The 16,901-nt window shown below is 39.1% G+C and overlaps 1 protein-coding gene across 4 annotated transcripts in view; it reads right to left on the bottom strand.

The window, feature by feature from the left end:
• The window catches only part of CRIM1 (cysteine rich transmembrane BMP regulator 1), a 131,909-nt gene that overhangs the window by 14,856 nt on the left and 100,152 nt on the right, over window positions 1-16,901 (bottom strand). For all 4 annotated transcript variants that reach the window (XM_035108298.3, XM_060272897.2, XM_035108299.3 and 1 more), the window contains 4 exons: window positions 6,371-6,527; window positions 4,556-4,677; window positions 3,239-3,448; window positions 1,324-1,539 (listed from right to left, as the gene is read on the bottom strand). In XM_035108298.3, coding sequence (XP_034964189.3) covers window positions 1,324-1,539; window positions 3,239-3,448; window positions 4,556-4,677; window positions 6,371-6,527 — 705 coding nt within the window. The remainder of the gene's footprint in view (window positions 1-1,323; window positions 1,540-3,238; window positions 3,449-4,555; window positions 4,678-6,370; window positions 6,528-16,901) is intronic.

Below are 16,901 nucleotides of genomic sequence, written 5' to 3'. Positions count from 1 at the left end.
CAAGAAGGAGTTGTTAAAGTTACTTATATGCCAGGGAAAGAAATTCCTGCCGATGCTTTAACTAAAGCTGTGAACAAGGAACAACTGGATGTGTATGTTAAGAAATTACAGTTGTGTTAAATTACAGTTGTGTTAAAGTTCTCTCAATGGTCGGTTTGAAAAGGGGGAGTATGTTAGCATTTTCACCCCTCCCAATGTGAGAATCAGAAAGTCTCCAGAGAGAGAAGTGGGCGGGAACTGTTCCTTCAGTAAATTGCCTTCCTGACTCAGCTAATTTAGTAAGGCGTGGTATTGTTATATTGCTCTGTAGCTGTTGTGAGTATCTCTGGCTCTCTGTTATGCTGTGTGTTTGCAGTGAGAGCTGTTTGTAACAGCCTATGTATATATTCTGTAAATAGCTTGAAGTAATAAAAGAGGATTAAAAACCTCTGCCGCAGATCCATTGTTTATTGAAGCAGGAGGTGCTCCAGTCGTCCTGTTAGCCCAGTTGGGGCAGAAGAGGGACTGAAGACGTGGATATAACCTCATAAAACTATCAGAAAATTCATCCGTAATTTCATTTTATTTGTATTTAAAGTTGAAATTTAATTAAAATTAAAACTTTTTTTAAAAAAAGTCTGAAGTGAACTTTTGCTGGATTAAGAAGCCCATCACTCATGCTGTTTACAACACTTTTTCAGGAAAACAGATTTTAATACCTGTTTTGATTAAAGAGTTATAAATAGTGGGTTGTATCCAATGAACCTTTCCTGTTCATGCATGGACTTTTGCTTGCACAATTGAACCTCCCCTCCCACCATGCACCCCCAACCACCTAGAGCAGATCAGGGGGTGGGGTGCACAGGGAGGGTGAAGAGAAGTTCTGTTGAGCAAGTCGAAGTCCTTGTATAAAGGAGGCAACATTCTTGGATATAATCTAGTATTAGCACTGTGCTTTCAAATAACGAATTGTACAAATATACTAATGGAAATTCAGTTTGTCAGAATGTAGGTTCCAGAACAACCCATAGTAAAAGTTCTGCATCACAGTATATGAAGGTCTAAATAAGCCAATAACTTTTCAGTAATTCTTGTTTTATAAAAGTCTTGGTTTATGACTGAATATCTGCATGCTGGCTCTCATATTTCCTGTTAGCCACAGGTTATGCTATTTGTATGAGAGCTTTCAGCCCTACTAAACAGACTTTTGTTCAATAATTGTCAGTTTAGCTTACTTCTTGCACACTTTAACAGGGATTAAGTATCATATTTTAGAGCAGCATCCTGCACAGAGAGAACAAACAACTGGGGAGTGTATGCTGAAAGCTGGAAGGTAATGCTAACCTGGGCACTGAGGACAACATGAGTCCTGAGTACGGGAGGGGTTCCGACAAAGAAGAGGTGGGCAGACTTCCGTGTCACACAAAACTCGTGCATTATGACATGTGCACTGTGTACAAGTATCAATATTCCACGTATCCCCTTCCAAAAAATACTCTCCTCCTGGAACATAGCAGATGGTTGGACTACTGAGTTCCGGCTTCTGCACAAGGGATTCATCTGAGGGGGAAAAGAACCCCAAAACAAAGTAACAGAAAATTAGACTGCGGAATTTAAGCAACACATTAAGTTTTGCAATAATAGATTTATGAACTTGTTTATGCACAAATAACATGTAAAAATATATATATAGTACAACATTATTATGTTAAAAACCCAGTTTCCTGTATTTCACCAGCAGTGCGATTGAGTAACACTATTTTTCTGCATGCTATCTCATATGTGCCAGAGCCAAGGAAATTTAAACTAACTACAAATCACCAGTAATGAACATTCCATATAAATAAATGTAAAACAAGGCACAGAATGTTACCATGGCTACCAGTCTCACAACAACTTCAGAATACCAATAACATAGCTGTCCTCGGTCCTTTTCCCTTACACAACTGACCTTCAAAGTGTGAGAGAATTATTAGCAACATGTCAAGATCACAACAGTAAATGACTATTAAGAAAATGTCTTTTTAAGATCATGTTTCTGGACAAATGCCCATCCAAAGTAGCTTCCGGGCAAAACAAAAGATCAAAACAGGGCTAAATTTAAAACCTACAAATCAATCCTTGACATAAAAATCGACTGAGCTTTCTCACACCATTTCCCCCTTTCCCTGGGTCAAGTGTTTCAATACTGTACTGTACAATACTTTTAGATGCAAGGAGGGTAATAGTAGATTCCTTACTTACTTCTGATTTCTGAGTCAGGTCACACAGAATAACCATGTTTCCTAGAAAGTCTAACCCTCTCATCTTCAGTGATCTAGTTTTGTCCATAATTTTTCATGCTACTTCTTTTTTACTTTCACTATAAAACCACAGTGGGCTGCAACTAGACTCTTGCATGCTACTTATAATCTCAAAACAGAGCACAGAAACCTCACTAAACCCAACACTTCAAAATTGTCCCCCATAATGCTTAATGTGCTTTTGGCACACCTGATAGCTGCTTGCAAGGTAGACATTTGAAAATGAACACAGCATGAAAATGAAATATACAGATTAGTATTCAAACCCTGACCTAAATTCTGGGCTTGAATACAAATTTGTATTCCTGTGCTCCAATGGTCAAGTATAATGAGAGTTGCAGTTAGCCATCATTGCTTTAGGTACACATACACACAGTTATTCAGACTCTGTTACGATTCAAGAAAAAGCAATAGTTTGTAGTGATGTTTGGGTTAGTTTCCTTGCCACATCAGGGTGAACTCTGTGCATAGAGTATGAAATAGGTGAACATATGCAGTAAGAAAAAAAATACTAACTCAACTGTAATAAATTGGATTCAAAAGTCACTGACAGGTTGGCAGCAACTGGGCAGAATTTGAGAAATATTATGCTGTCTGCCTCACAGTAAGTGCATCTAAGATTTAGAGAATTCTACTCCCCTCCCCCTTTATTGGAAATAAAAACTGCTAAATGTTGCAGTATACCTCTTTCCTTCTGCTCCCAAGACTGTATTTGTCTGCATTAAATTAAAATGCTAACAATACTAAGAAAAAATTGTAGGCAATATATTTTATGGCTAAAACTGAACACTTGTGATATATAAACTTAGTGTCAATTGTTAATTTACAAAGGCCACGGCAGAATTATGTGGAGACAAAATACTTTGTCTTTACTGTCCAATTTTCCTCCAAAAGGAGGAGATGCAGATAGAAAGCAAGGTGTGTTTTATAGACCAATAGGGAACACAAAATAGTACCTGGACATGTTGGGCAACATTGTCCTGGATGTATGGTGGGATTGCCACAGTTTGGTACAGAGCAGGTGATCAAAGCACACATCTCCCGTCCATTATGACAGTAGCATTCACGGCAGCCATCATGCCAGCTTTCTTCATTTTCATGACGGTGCCCATCCACTGACAAGCAAGAACCTGCCTTCGCTGGTGGCATTACAGAAGCTGGTATCTCTGTACAAGTTTGTTTTTTAAAAAACAACAACAACCAGTGCATCAATAGGGCGGTAATAACAACCAACAGCTAAATCTTCTCTTGTATTTGTTGTAGCAACTTAGTAAAATGTTCAGACTGAGAGGCTATGTATAGCATAGATTTCTAATACCGTATGCTTCCAACAGCAGAATGCTGAAGGGCACACATACAGAACATTTAATAGTTAATGGGAACAAACTCAAAGAACTAGAAAGTGATCTGTAGGTTTATTTTTTTCAAAAGCTGAGAACAGAAGAATATTCAAACACTGCATTCATGAAGTAGTATTCTCCTGTATGTATCTACCAAAAGCAGGCTCTGTGAAAGACAATACTATCTTTTAGAATGCATGGGGCAGCGATCTAACTGAAGATTGTGAACATTTCCCAACTATTTTGGGTATTGAAGTCTGGAGAACAAGTTACTCATTGCCTCGTCTCCTTCTGTTTAACATCTACTTAGTCAACAGCAGCCCAGAAAGGTTGGGGAAACCCAGCCAGATGGGCGGGGTATGTATAAATCAATAAATCAATAAATAGTGGTAGTATGCTAGGTATTAAAGGGCTGTAGGGTTGTACAGATCTGTTTTATACCATTGTTTCCTACTGAGAACTGGTATCTTACACTAAGGACCAATATCCTGCTCCTGCTCCTTTCCTTGAGTGATGCTCACATCACAAGGGCTTCCGTGTTCAGTTCAAGAGAAATGAAGATCCATGTGTCCATTCCTCTGAATGCCAATTAGATCTTTCCAGGGAAACACATGCACTTAAGAGCTCTATGTCTACAAAGATGCTCTGAATAAGAGTGCATAATGCATCCATTACAAATAATTGGCCGTTTTTCAAATAATTGACACCTATCTTTTAACTGTAGGCATAAAAAACTTTTAAGAATATGATACTATACAGGGTTTTTTTGGATTGAATAAAATAAGCAATAATTCAATCTGCTTGTTCAAGTTTTTCATTTTCAAATCCCTATTAATTGATGATGATTATTATTAGATGGGACTCGCTTTCAAGACACATTACTGTAATATAAAATGGGTTGAAAAGAAACAGCTCTGAAGGAGTTGAGTCTACCTGTACATTTGCAGACAAGGCATCCTTGATTGTTTTGCTGGTAGCCCATTGGACAAATCTTACCACATGAAAGTTCTGGGCATTTTTTACAGCGGCAAATTTCACATCCATGTTTGTTCTTCCTACACAATTTTAAAAGATATATACTTTGATTAGTTATACTTTAAAAAGCAGGCTAAACATTTGTAATTACATTTTTTTCCTGAAATGCAAAATGTTGAAAGTTATTTAATTATAATTCTGTTCTCACAGGGAGTGAAACAAAAAGAAAAAACCTTGTGAAAGAAATTTAAGCCTTTTGTTCGTATTGTGAGATGGCTTGAAGCAAGGTCCTGTTTATAACATCACTTAGGAACAACTGTTTTGGTGTCATATAAAAACACCTATAAATTCTGATTTGCTTTTTATTTAAAATAATCAAAGAATGGGATGGAGTGAAGGAATACATGAAAAAATATTGTTCTGGAATTGAAATAATAATAGATAATGTGTAAAATGCACTGGGGTAAGTAAGAAAAGAATAATAGAATTAACTGGACAATTACAAAATCGAAATAATTGAACTATATATGAATGCAGTTAGCAAAATTATATTCTAAATAATATTATAAATGTTATATTATAAATTCCCGCAAACCCCCCTCCCCCTCACCTGTGTGAACAAGATGGAAGAAGTAAAACTGAGACCACACAGGTGAGGGGGAGGGGGGTTTGTGGGAATTTATAATATAACATTTATAATATTATTTAGAATATAATTTTGCTAACTGCATTCATATATAGTAAAGAGAAGTTTAGAGTAATGATCCACATTTTTATTTCAATAGAGGCCATTTATGTAATAGACCTATGTTAGAAAATGAACTCTATGTTTGAATTTTTGAATTTAAAGTTTGTATTATGTTTTTTCCCTTTTTTCTGGTTTTGAAATACATTCATTCATTCATACATACATAAAAATTTATTTATTGTGGCTGGAATATTGTAAAACAGGGGTAAAGAATCTTTTTCAGCCACAGCATGACATTCCCTCATGGCCAAATGTCCAGGGGCCACATGTCATGGGTGAGCATAGTCAAAACAGGTGGACATACCCACCCCTAGGCTGATGGATGAGATGAACGTGCTCAGTGAAGACCAAATATCATTAAGAAGGGGTATTAGGGGTACTTTACTAAGCAGAATTTGGCAGAGGTTTTTCTTCTGGCTGAATTCACATGAAGTATTTCTTGTGATGGCGCTTCAGTAGTGCTCCTCAAACAACTGTTCAGTAATCCACACATCAATTTCAGCTGACCACAGGAGGTGGAAGAGATAGTAAGAAAATACTTCTCAAGTTCTAATTTTCTCTTTTTGTAACGTATTTTTTTTGCCATTTCTAGCTAATCAAAAGCATTTGTAAATGTATATACATTCAAAGTTATCCGTGTTGATATGTGCGTCTGAGTCTATTACATACTCTGCATGTTACAGGTAGTTAGCCGTGTTGGTCTGAGTCGAAACAAAATAAAAAAATTCCTTCAGTAGCACCTTAAAGACCAACTAAGTTTTTATTTTGGTATGAGCTTTCGTGTGCATGCGAAGTTTTTATTTTGGTATGAGCTTTCGTGTGTATCTGAGGCAGAGTGCATGCACACGAAAGCTCATACCTAAATAAAAACTTAGTTGGTCTTTAAGGTGCTACTGAAGGAATTTTTTTATACACTGCATGCTACATGTTTTCCTATAATACATAGAACAATGTTAGCGGGCTTTACACAGTATTATTTGTTTATGGATTGTGATCAAGTATGTTTTTAAAGTAAGAATACGTACAAGTATCCAAATGGACAGTACTTGTCACATACTATGGGCTTGCATTTCTTAGGTCGTGGGCGGCACTGGCAGGTCTTACAGTTGTGGACATCAGTCTGGAAGCCAAAGGCACAATCCAAGGAACAATCTGACATGAGGTCGGTACACAGCTCTTCTCCTGTGAAGAACACATGAAACTTAGCAAAAAACACTAACAGTTATTCATATCCAAAATAAAATACAGCCACATGAAGAATACTCCCCCCCCCATAACACACCTTAGAGTATGGTATTTTGGAATAGGTCATAGCTGCCTGACTGGAACCATCAGCAAGAACATTTCATTTTGATGCAGTTCACATTTGTGTAGACTACTAGTTAGGCAAATGTTTAAGAAAGCACAGGAGGGAGCCAACAGAACTAGCTGCAAAATGAATTTGCATTTTCTGGAAGCAATAGATGAAGACAGTAGTTGTAGTCCAAATACAACATTTAATCATAATGGACCTCTCCATTCAGTTAAGAGTCCCCCCCCCCAACATATATTCTCTACTGCAGCTTCCACACATAAATTGCAAGCTGCAGTTCAGTTTAAAAATTATGCTGCATCCTCAGAACTGGAATCTGTTGCAAAAGACCACCAAATAAAAGCTTTTGGTACATGAGTTTTGCCCTAAACTACATAGAAATGGCTACCCTAGATTGCAAGTAGGGAACTTGCCTACATATACACCAATTACACTAATTATGTTAAAGGTTAAATCAGCAGGAGTTTCATGTAATGCATTCAGAATTAGGCCTTGCAATTCTGAAATGGCTATAGAATCCTCACACCAAAGAAGCCTCTACAGATTTCCAAACCACTTGCTGTTGAAATTTACATTAAAACATATTTTTGTCTAGAATATATCCACAGGATTCAGAATAATACTAAGAAGTGTGGCCGTTAGTACCGGTACTTACCTGTGAAGTGTTATTTTTCATGCATATCATGAAATTAGGTGGGATGTGTCCTCCACCAAGTGGTTGAAGGCAGGAATTGCTGCTCAATTTGAAGAGGCTTCTGGTGCTTTGTTGTACATACAGTGGTACCTCGGTTTATGAACACAATTGGTTCCGGAAGTCTGTTCATAAACTGAAGCGTTCATAAACTGAAGCGAACTTTCCCATTGAAAGTAATGGAAAGTGGATTAATCCGTTCCAGACGGTCCGCGGAGTAACCGTTCATAAACTGAAGCGAACTTTCCCATTGAAAGTAATGGAAAGTGGATTAATCCGTTCCAGACAGGTCCGGGGAGTACTTAAACTGAAGCGTTCATAAACTGAAACATGGGTGTAATTGGTTCCGGAAGTCTGTTCATAAACTGAAGCGTTCATAAACTGAAGCGAACTTTCCCATTAAAAGTAATGGAAAGTGAATTAATCCGTTCCAGATGGGTCCGCGGCGTTCATAAACCGAAAATTCATAAACCGAGGTGTTCATAAACAGAGGTTCCACTGTACAGCCAATTGTACACAGATAAGCCGTGTATACAAGAAGCAAGAAGCAAACAGCAAACAGAAAAGGGCAAATATGCAACAGTCCCTGCCTAGAGAAAACTGGGATGTGGGAAAAACTGGTAAGTGCAGAAATTTTAACAGAAGGAGTTAGGCAGCCAGTGTAACCAAAATAGGGTGATTTCCTGGTATCATGTTATATGTATGAAAAAGAACCTTCACAGGTAAGTACCAATGGTATCTTTTCTCGTGTGTATCATGACATCATGTGGGACATACCCAAGCTGACCCATGTAGGGTAGGACATTAATAAAAGGCTGGCTACCTGTTAGGGACAGCATGTTGTAGGAAACAATTCCCCCAAAATGTCTCAGCTACAGCAAAGAAGTCCACCTTATTTTATTTATTAGATTTATATACCACCCTTCATCAAAAGATTTCAGGGCGGTTCACAATATATAGTGCTTGATAAATGCATTTGGGTTAGCCCAAGTGGCTGCAGTACAGTGCAGGAGCATTTAAAGAGAATGCTGCTCCTCTTTTGGGGATCCCTAGAGACCAGAGATGGAAAAAAACTTGTGAGGAGGCATGGAAATGAATTGCAGCTGTAGAACTTTGCAGCACCCAGCAGCCCAATGTTGTGGACCACCACCTATCCCAGTACTTTAGAATATGACTTCCCACTGGTGGTAGGGTGGTGTCAGAACTATGCTTTTTGTATTTGAACTGAGAGGAGGAAGAGAACATGCTCTGGAATTGCTGTTGCCCTCTACTTGGAGTTGTTGCCTATCCCAGAAGGGGTGAGAGGCCCAGACATCTTTTCCTCTGAATGGACAAAAGGACGGAGGCAGTTGGTATGGGTGGTAGAACCAATGATAAGGAAGGATACTGATCTTCTATTTTCTTGGCCAAATGCATAGACTTCGTCTTGTCTTTAGACTATACCAAGTCTGTGCAAATAAACAAGAAAAATGTTGAGGGAAAGAAAAAGTGGTAGGTGGTTAGACCAAGGGAGAAACAGGTACTCAGATTAACCACCAAGGAGAAGGGCTTTACTGAAAAGAAGCTAGACAGACCCCAAAGGTTGAACACACTCATACCTACTCCAGAAAATTACGTATACGATAAAGCTTCTTCAAATTGAATATATATTCTTTCCTTCAACCACTAGGGGGAGCTCACATGATATGTACAAGCAAACAGATGCAAACAGTTGTGAGTGACTAATAATGTACTACTGAAAACTTTTACTTTTACCTTACTTTGTAAGAGCAACTTAAATAATACGCAAGTATTTTACAGCTACTAAGGTTGCAATCCTAGGTCCACTACCTTGGAGCAAGTCCCACTGAATACAAGAGGTCTTACTTTTGAGTAAACAGTATTGCACTATAAGGCATAAAGGAGCGATCCACAATATAAGGAAATGCAAGGCAAAGGCAATAGCAAAGGAAGTCAAGAGGTGAAAATGAACAGATAATAAAAATGGGATGTATCTGAGAATGGATGAAACAATGGATCAAACCATTATGACAAAATAAAACATTGAGAAACTTTCTTAATAGGGTAGTAACCGCATAGTTCAAAAGGATTCTAAAAGTCAATGTTGTTAATCTCATACAGTAGAATACAGTAAGGATACACTCTGATCTCCTGAACAGAAGAACTAATTTTCTGAATGAGATCAGTGATTATCCAGCACCAGTCAGATGCCACTGAGTTAACAACCCTCTTTTTGCAGAATATGGTAATCAGAGGTACAAGACATTTGAAAATGAAAATGCCATTTTAAACTATCATTATAGTGATTGATGATTTTTCTAATCCTTTTTTTAGAAGACACATAGGCTAATGTCCATCACCATATCTTATGGCAATGAATTCAATAAGGCCAAGGATATATTGCATTAAAAATACGTCCATGCTATTATCTTGAACTGTGAACCAGTTTTGCTGGATGACTCCAAGCAGCAGGTTCACAGCTTCGAATAGTATCTTGAAAAGTAATCACAGTAACAGCATGTATGATATATAATCCATTAATACAGATGTCACAAAGAAAACTGTGTGGCTTTTCCAAAGTACTATGCAACACCTGACATGCAAAACTTCCAGTAATATTAATGGCAAATTATGTTCCAATAACATTAAAGTCAAATTAAGATCCTTCAGACCACTTCTTCCAAATACAGTTTATAACTATATGTGGATCTTGCAAGTTAGTATAAATTCATATATTCATAAAACAGCATTATTACGCATTACAGCAGAGGCAAAATCACCTTCCCAAATTGCTCTTGGTAATTTGGATGTGTGGTAATAAAAAAAATATTTTTACCAAATACATAATGTGGGATTAGCCATTTGTGCCTGCACACAGATTCTTCATACACAATGAAAATCCTGGACCACTTACTTCAAAGACTGTCTATTGAAGCTTGGGACCCAAGAGAAAGAGGAGGCTTCCTTCAGCTCCACAGGCAGCTAGTGGCCTCCATTGCTTTTGAAAACCAAGAAAGTGATGGAAAAAAGTTTCACGTTCCACCTAGCCTGGAGGAAATGGAATGGGTCTTTTCAAGTGCTCAGGCAAGACAAGAAATAGTCATTCAAAACTCAGCAATGAGATTTAGGAATGTAAGAACAGTATCCTGTGTTTTTCGTTGGTTGCAAGTGTACTGCCATATTCCTAGTGTATTTCTGGAGCACTTATATATAAAAAAGTAAGTCAATGATCTGAAAGAAACATATTCAATTCTCCCCATGTTTTGGACAGCATCTGCTGAATCAAGTAAGTTCTTGGTCAGAATTGTTTTCCCAAAATGGTGCTACTTTTCAAACTTTGAGAAACATTTATGAGGTACCCGTTCTCTTTTTTGATGGGTACTTTTATTATAGAGGGCACTTTGTTAACTGACTTCTGATGCATTACATAGTTTTTGCCACTTTTAAAACTAGTGTTTTATATTTGCATAGTTTATTGTTACTGGGTTGGATCCAAAGAAAAGTCTACAGAAGGTGACTCCTAAAATATATTATAATTTAGTATAATATAAGGCATAATTATACATATTTAAAATAAATAAATAACTACATACTTTCCTACCCCCTCCTTTCCCTGGCAACCCACTGAAAACCCTGTTCAAAAGGCTGGTGTGTGTGTGTGTGCTGTGGCTGAAGTAGTGGGCCGCAGCATGGGAAGTTAAAGGGAATCCCCCAGATTGGGCAGAGGCAACTTCCACAAGTGAATAGCCCACACTATTCAGTAGGACCCTCCAACCATCAGGAGCAGTTTTTCACAGGCTTTCCTGGTGGAGAAGAAGAATGGTAAAATCAGCAGCTGGCCAGCCCCCTTCTGTGGGCTTTTCCAGATCTACCCCAATATATTTTATGCCAACTGCTTTAGGACTGCATAGCTTCTCCATTGTTTTAGGCCTGGATTGGATATTTCATCCTAGGCCAAAAGGCCAAGTATTAATTAAGTAAATTATTTTTGCTATTTTGCCTCATTTTTTTATTTGACTTTCTTCTGGCTGAATCCTTTTACCACATTCTATCTCCCCTCCTTTATTCTTGATCTTTCCTATTCCCATTCAAAAGATGGCCAGGCAAAGCAGTAAAGAAAGAATATTCTTAGTACAGTGACACTTAGTGGAAACTAATACAACTTGACTAAAAGCTGAGGAACACAAATAGCAACCCACTTATTGGATATTGTTTATGAAAGCAAGCAGATCTTTGAGCTACTTGTTCTCAAAACTCACCCAACAAAGAGATGCTGCTTTTCTTATTCCAATTTACTTCCCTTTTACCACACATGTAAAAGGGAAGCCCAACTTGTATGTTGTACCATATTACTTGGGGACAGAAAAAATAGTAGGTACAAACTCAGTTCAGAGGGAATAGGCACATGCTGCTGCTACACTGTTAAAGCTACGGTAAGCAAGTCTCAGCCTAATAATTGATTGTTAAGGGAGATAACCTGGAAACTCAATGTAAACCATTCTAAACTTCTCAGAGTATGCAATATAAACAAGCAAGCGAACAAGCAAACAAACAGGCAAGGTTTTGCAACAACCTGAACATGATATCTTCAGCGTGTACTCTCAGCAATGTGCCACCTACTACTACCTCAGAAGGCCTATCAAAAATTGAAACAACACCTCCTCTTTGGGAACTTAAGATCCCAAACCCCATTGCATATGAATTTGTGAAAGCTGACAACCTGATAGTCAATTCAAATGTACAGAAGAAAACACGAGAACACTGCACGTTCACAGATACTGTACATTATGTCCACAGCATTCCCCTGATCCAACAAGCTTGTAACTTAATCAAAAAACCAAACCAAATCAAACCAAATGAGATTCATCTGGCATGACTTGTTTTTGAGAAACCCATGCTGGGGTAATCACAGCCTCCTTTTCCAAGTGCTCACAAATTGACTATTTAATTATATGTTCTGGGACCTTTCCTCGTATCAATGTCAAGCTGACCGGTCAGTAGTTACCTGGGTCTTCTCCCCCGGCTTTTTGAAAATGGGGTCAACAATTGCAGACCTCCAATCCACAGGGACCTCACCAGTTCTCCAACAATTCTCAATGATTATAGACAAAAGGTTCTGAGATTACATCCACAAGCTCCTTTGAGTATCCTTGGGTGCAGCTCATCAGGCCCTGGAGATCTGAATTCATTTAAAGCAGCTACGTATTCCCTCATCACTCTCTACGTATTCCCTCATCACTCTCTTTTCCTATCTTGGTCTACACCTCTTTCCTTGTATCATTTATTCTGTTATCACCAGGTGGGGCACTGTTTTCCTTTTGCATGATGACAGAGGCAAAGTAGGTGTTGAGCAGTTCCATCTTCTCTCTGTCACCCAATAGCACTTATCCATCTTCTCCACACAGAGGACCTACCACTTGCTTGTTCTTCCTCTTGCTTTGAACATGTCTGAAGAAACAGTTTTTATTATTTTTAACCTCTCTTGAAAGCCTGAGCTCATTCTTAGCTCCTGACTTTCTCCCTGCAACAATTGGCTACTTGTGTATACTCCTCCTTTGTGATTTCTCCTTTATTCCATTTCTTATACATGCCCTTCTTAACATCTCAGCTCATCCTTATAGCCACACTGGTTTCTTTAGGTGCCTCTCACCATTTTTTCTTGTTGGAATTGTCTGCATTTGTGCCTTCAATATTTCACCTTCAATAAGAAACTCCCATTCACCTTGAACTCCCATTTTCTTTGAGTATTTCTGACCATGGGATCTCACTCAGTAGCTTCTTAAGCTTTCTGAAATCATCAGTCTTAAAATCCAGAGTGCATGTCCAACTACATTCAGCTTTCCCTTGCCTCTGTATTATGAAACCCAAGAGAACACCATCACTTCCTCCTAAGGTTCCCATGTACTTTCACTTCATCGATCAGTTCCTCCCTATTGGTGAGGATCGTGTCCGAGAGAGATGACCCCCTTGTTACTTCTTCCACCTTCTGGGAAACTCTCAATCTGCCTTCCAAGTTCCAAGTCACAGATCTCTTCACAAGTGTACACATCCTTTACATATAATGCTTCTCCTCACGTCCAGCAAGGGAACCAGCTTGCACTTGCTGCAGGTGTAGTTTTGCAAATTCTCGGGCAGGAAGACAAACATGGCATAGGTGTTGCAGGTCACTGCAGCAGCTCCTTCATTGTCCATGTCTCTTGGGGACCAACTGATGCATTAATTCCCATATGCAGGTGGCAGCAGGGACAACAAAGCCTACTGAAACTGAAGTATATAGAAGTAGTGCTTCAGGGAGCTCCACACTCAGGACTGATTTTTTTAAAAAAAGATTTTTATTGGTTTTCCATAAAACAAAAACATACAAAAAACCGAAAAAAGAAAAAAGACAAAAAAAGTAAAAAGAGAAAAAACCCATCTTATTTATATCATTTATCATAACAATGTCATTTTGGACCTCCCCGACTCCCCCCACTCTGGGTCCCTTATAATAACCATATAGGCAATGTTCACAATTGCTATCTTAAACCTTATTATGACTTACACTTAATTTTTCTACATTACACATTACAATTTTATCCTTTTTATTACTCCACTATCCAAATCTAATCCTTTCCACTTTCCCATTATTTTATCTTATATTTCTTCCCCTAGCTTAATATTTTTACCAGAAATGTATTTATAATTCAAATCTTAAGATTCTATTCTCCTTTTTTAACTATCAATATTTAAATCCATCCCCCCCTTTTGCCAGAGCCAAATTTCCCAGACATTTCAGTGAATTCCTAATGTCAAACCAGTTTCAGACCGTTTAAATCCATCCATTATAATATCCCTTTATAAATCACCCCATTCCCACCCTTTCCCACCAAGCCCACCAAATTTGTTTCCACATCTTCTGTCGTCTCTTCGATACTACGCCTGTTGCCCAACCCACTTCCACTGTCTTTGCGTTGTTCTTTGATTCTGTGGATCTAAACCAGTCCTTTGCATTGTCAAGTTCCAGTCCGACTTCATTTCCCCCCCTTTTTCTATCCAGTTCACAGTACAGACCCTGGACTCCCTCTCTCACTAGGAGTCCAGCAGTATACAGTAATACCTTGGGTTACGAACGCGATCCGTTCCGGATCGCAGTTCGTAACCCGAATAGTTCGCAAACCGAGCGCGATGGGCGCCGCCATTTTGCGCATGCGCAAATCGCGCGATTGCGCGCGCGCGGCTTATGCACACGCGCGGCGAAAACACTTCCGGGTTTGCGCAGTTCGTAACCCGAACTGTTCGCAAACCGAGGTGGTCGTAACCCGAGGTACGACTGTACACAGTTTCTTTTGGGAGGCCTCCTTGTATCCAACCAAAGTCCTGTTTCACAACTCTCACTTGTGGAACATTGTATCCTTCGTCTTTTTCCTCTTCTTCCAATATTTGTGTTTGCACATATTGCATTTCTTCTTTGTTCATTTCTTTCTCAAGTCCATTTTCTGCATTATGACAATCACTCCTTTTTCTCCACAATTTACTAGTCTCTCTCAGCTGCTTGTTATTCTCATCCAGTTCCTGTTTAATTTCCAAGAGTACCACAAAAATCATTTGCCAAGCCAGGTCTTGTGATGATATTGTTGTGGCTACAGCCATCTTGGGTATCTCAAATTTCATATGAGTCCGGAAATGGCAGGGATCAAATTCCATCTTCTCTATCGCCATTTTTAAGTCAAAACTGGGTATATTCTTCCTTTAAAAACATTTCCCCCAAATAGTTTCTAGAGTCTTAATCAATATTTTCAATACTTTTAAAGCAAATTCTTTATTATTGCCATATTCTGAACACCATTCACTGACCCGTCCGGGAACCCGGGTCCAGCCTCCAGAGGGACTTTCTTTTAAAAATACCATAATTGTGCCTGCTACAGAGGAGGGTTTTTAGGTCCACTTTCTAGTAAATTCAAAGCACCCCACTTTATCAGCTTAGGGTTAGCTCATTGCATCACAGTCTCTCAAAAGGGGGCAATCGACTTCCTTTTTAAATCACCCCCTGTAACCAATTCTTGATTTATTTATTTTTCCAAAATACAGCTTTTTGCTGACAGGTTCCAATTTAAAGTCCTTACTTGAAAAATGGAAGGAATCCACCGCTCTCCGCTGCTGGCATGTAGCTTCACTTTGCGAGGGTGACGATTTCGCTCATGATGGCCCCCGCGACTACCACTCAAACTCTCTCCGGGGCTCTAAGGCTTACCGGGGAGTTGAGGAGTCGCAGAAACGGGGCGCTGCTGAGCCCTTCGTCCCCAGAATGCACAATCTGGGGCTCTTTTGGGGTGGCACATCGCTATCATGCCTCCCCCCCTCGCAGAGCCGGGTTGCCTCGGAGCTTGAGGCGAACCCCGCCGAACAGCGCTGGTGGTGGCTGGAAGTTCCAGGACTGATTTTTTCACTTGGTGGAGGTAAAAATACAGATCATGTTCAACTAGATCAACTCTATAATGTTATAACTGATACACATTACAGTACATTTTGCTAACAACAATTAGTTGTTTAAAAGAAATGCATCATAGGTAGAAATGCTAGTGGATATCCCCCCCCCCCAACTTGTATATTTATTTCTAAAGGTTTTTTGAGAATCGCAGGTTAAGTATTAAGCTACCATAAGCAAAGTGTAGTTTGAATAGCAACTTAACATAGAAAAAATGGCTAGCCTGTGCTTTGTTGCCTTTTATCATCACTGTTTTTAAGTACAAACAAAACAAAACAAATTAAAGTTTTGTTATTAGTGAAATCCGTCATAGCTTTCCCTTAAATTAACAGGAACATTAGCCTTGAGAGGAACCCATGAGAATGAAGGTGGAGGAAACAACAGGACTAGTCATGGTGCTAAGCAAGTGGCTGAGAAGTAGAATTTCTGGGTCTGGGGGGAACCCAGAGAAGCAGGGATACCAAGGATGGGGGGAACAGGATTGCTCAAGAAGAATAAAATCTCCCTGATTTTTAGAAAACACTTAAGAGCAGGAGTGGATATCATGCAGGCCACACTGAGCCTGCTGTGGGTTCCAATCTGTCCCATGAGGCCATTTCCCTCATTCATCAGCTGATTGGCAGTGAGAGCATGCCCTGCTCCAGGAGTGGGAAGCAGTTTCCCTTCTGTAAACAACCCTGTGCTGCTCCTTGAACCGCTGGTGTTTAAAACCGTTAAACCTCTGGAAGTTTAAAGAACAGTGCAGGACTATTTAAAACCTCTTTCACAAACTTCTCTACATTCCTCTTCAAAACTCTTCCTCTTCAAAACTAGCTGGTTTTCTGAAATTCAAAGAGTAGCATAGGACTGTTTGCAACAGTGCCCAGCTGTGCATTACATTCAAAACACTCAGGGCTTTAAAGTGCAGCATCTCCTGATGTCATAGGCCGGGACATCTGTGAAATTGGATATGGATATGGATCTGGTCCACCAGTGAGAAATGGTTCACCATCCCCTGGACTGACCAGACAGAAGAGAGGGGCAATTGAAAAGAACAGCAAATTGCATTCCCTGTAGTCTGAAGCCTCTAAATGACAGTTTGTCAAAAAC

The sequence above is a fragment of the Zootoca vivipara genome, chromosome 3 (genome assembly GCF_965207765.1).
Source record: "Zootoca vivipara chromosome 3, rZooViv2.hap1.1, whole genome shotgun sequence".
NCBI classification, from domain to species: Eukaryota; Metazoa; Chordata; class Lepidosauria; order Squamata; family Lacertidae; genus Zootoca; species Zootoca vivipara.
Note: the sequence above shows the minus strand (reverse complement) of the source record. Positions and strands in the feature narration are given on the sequence as shown.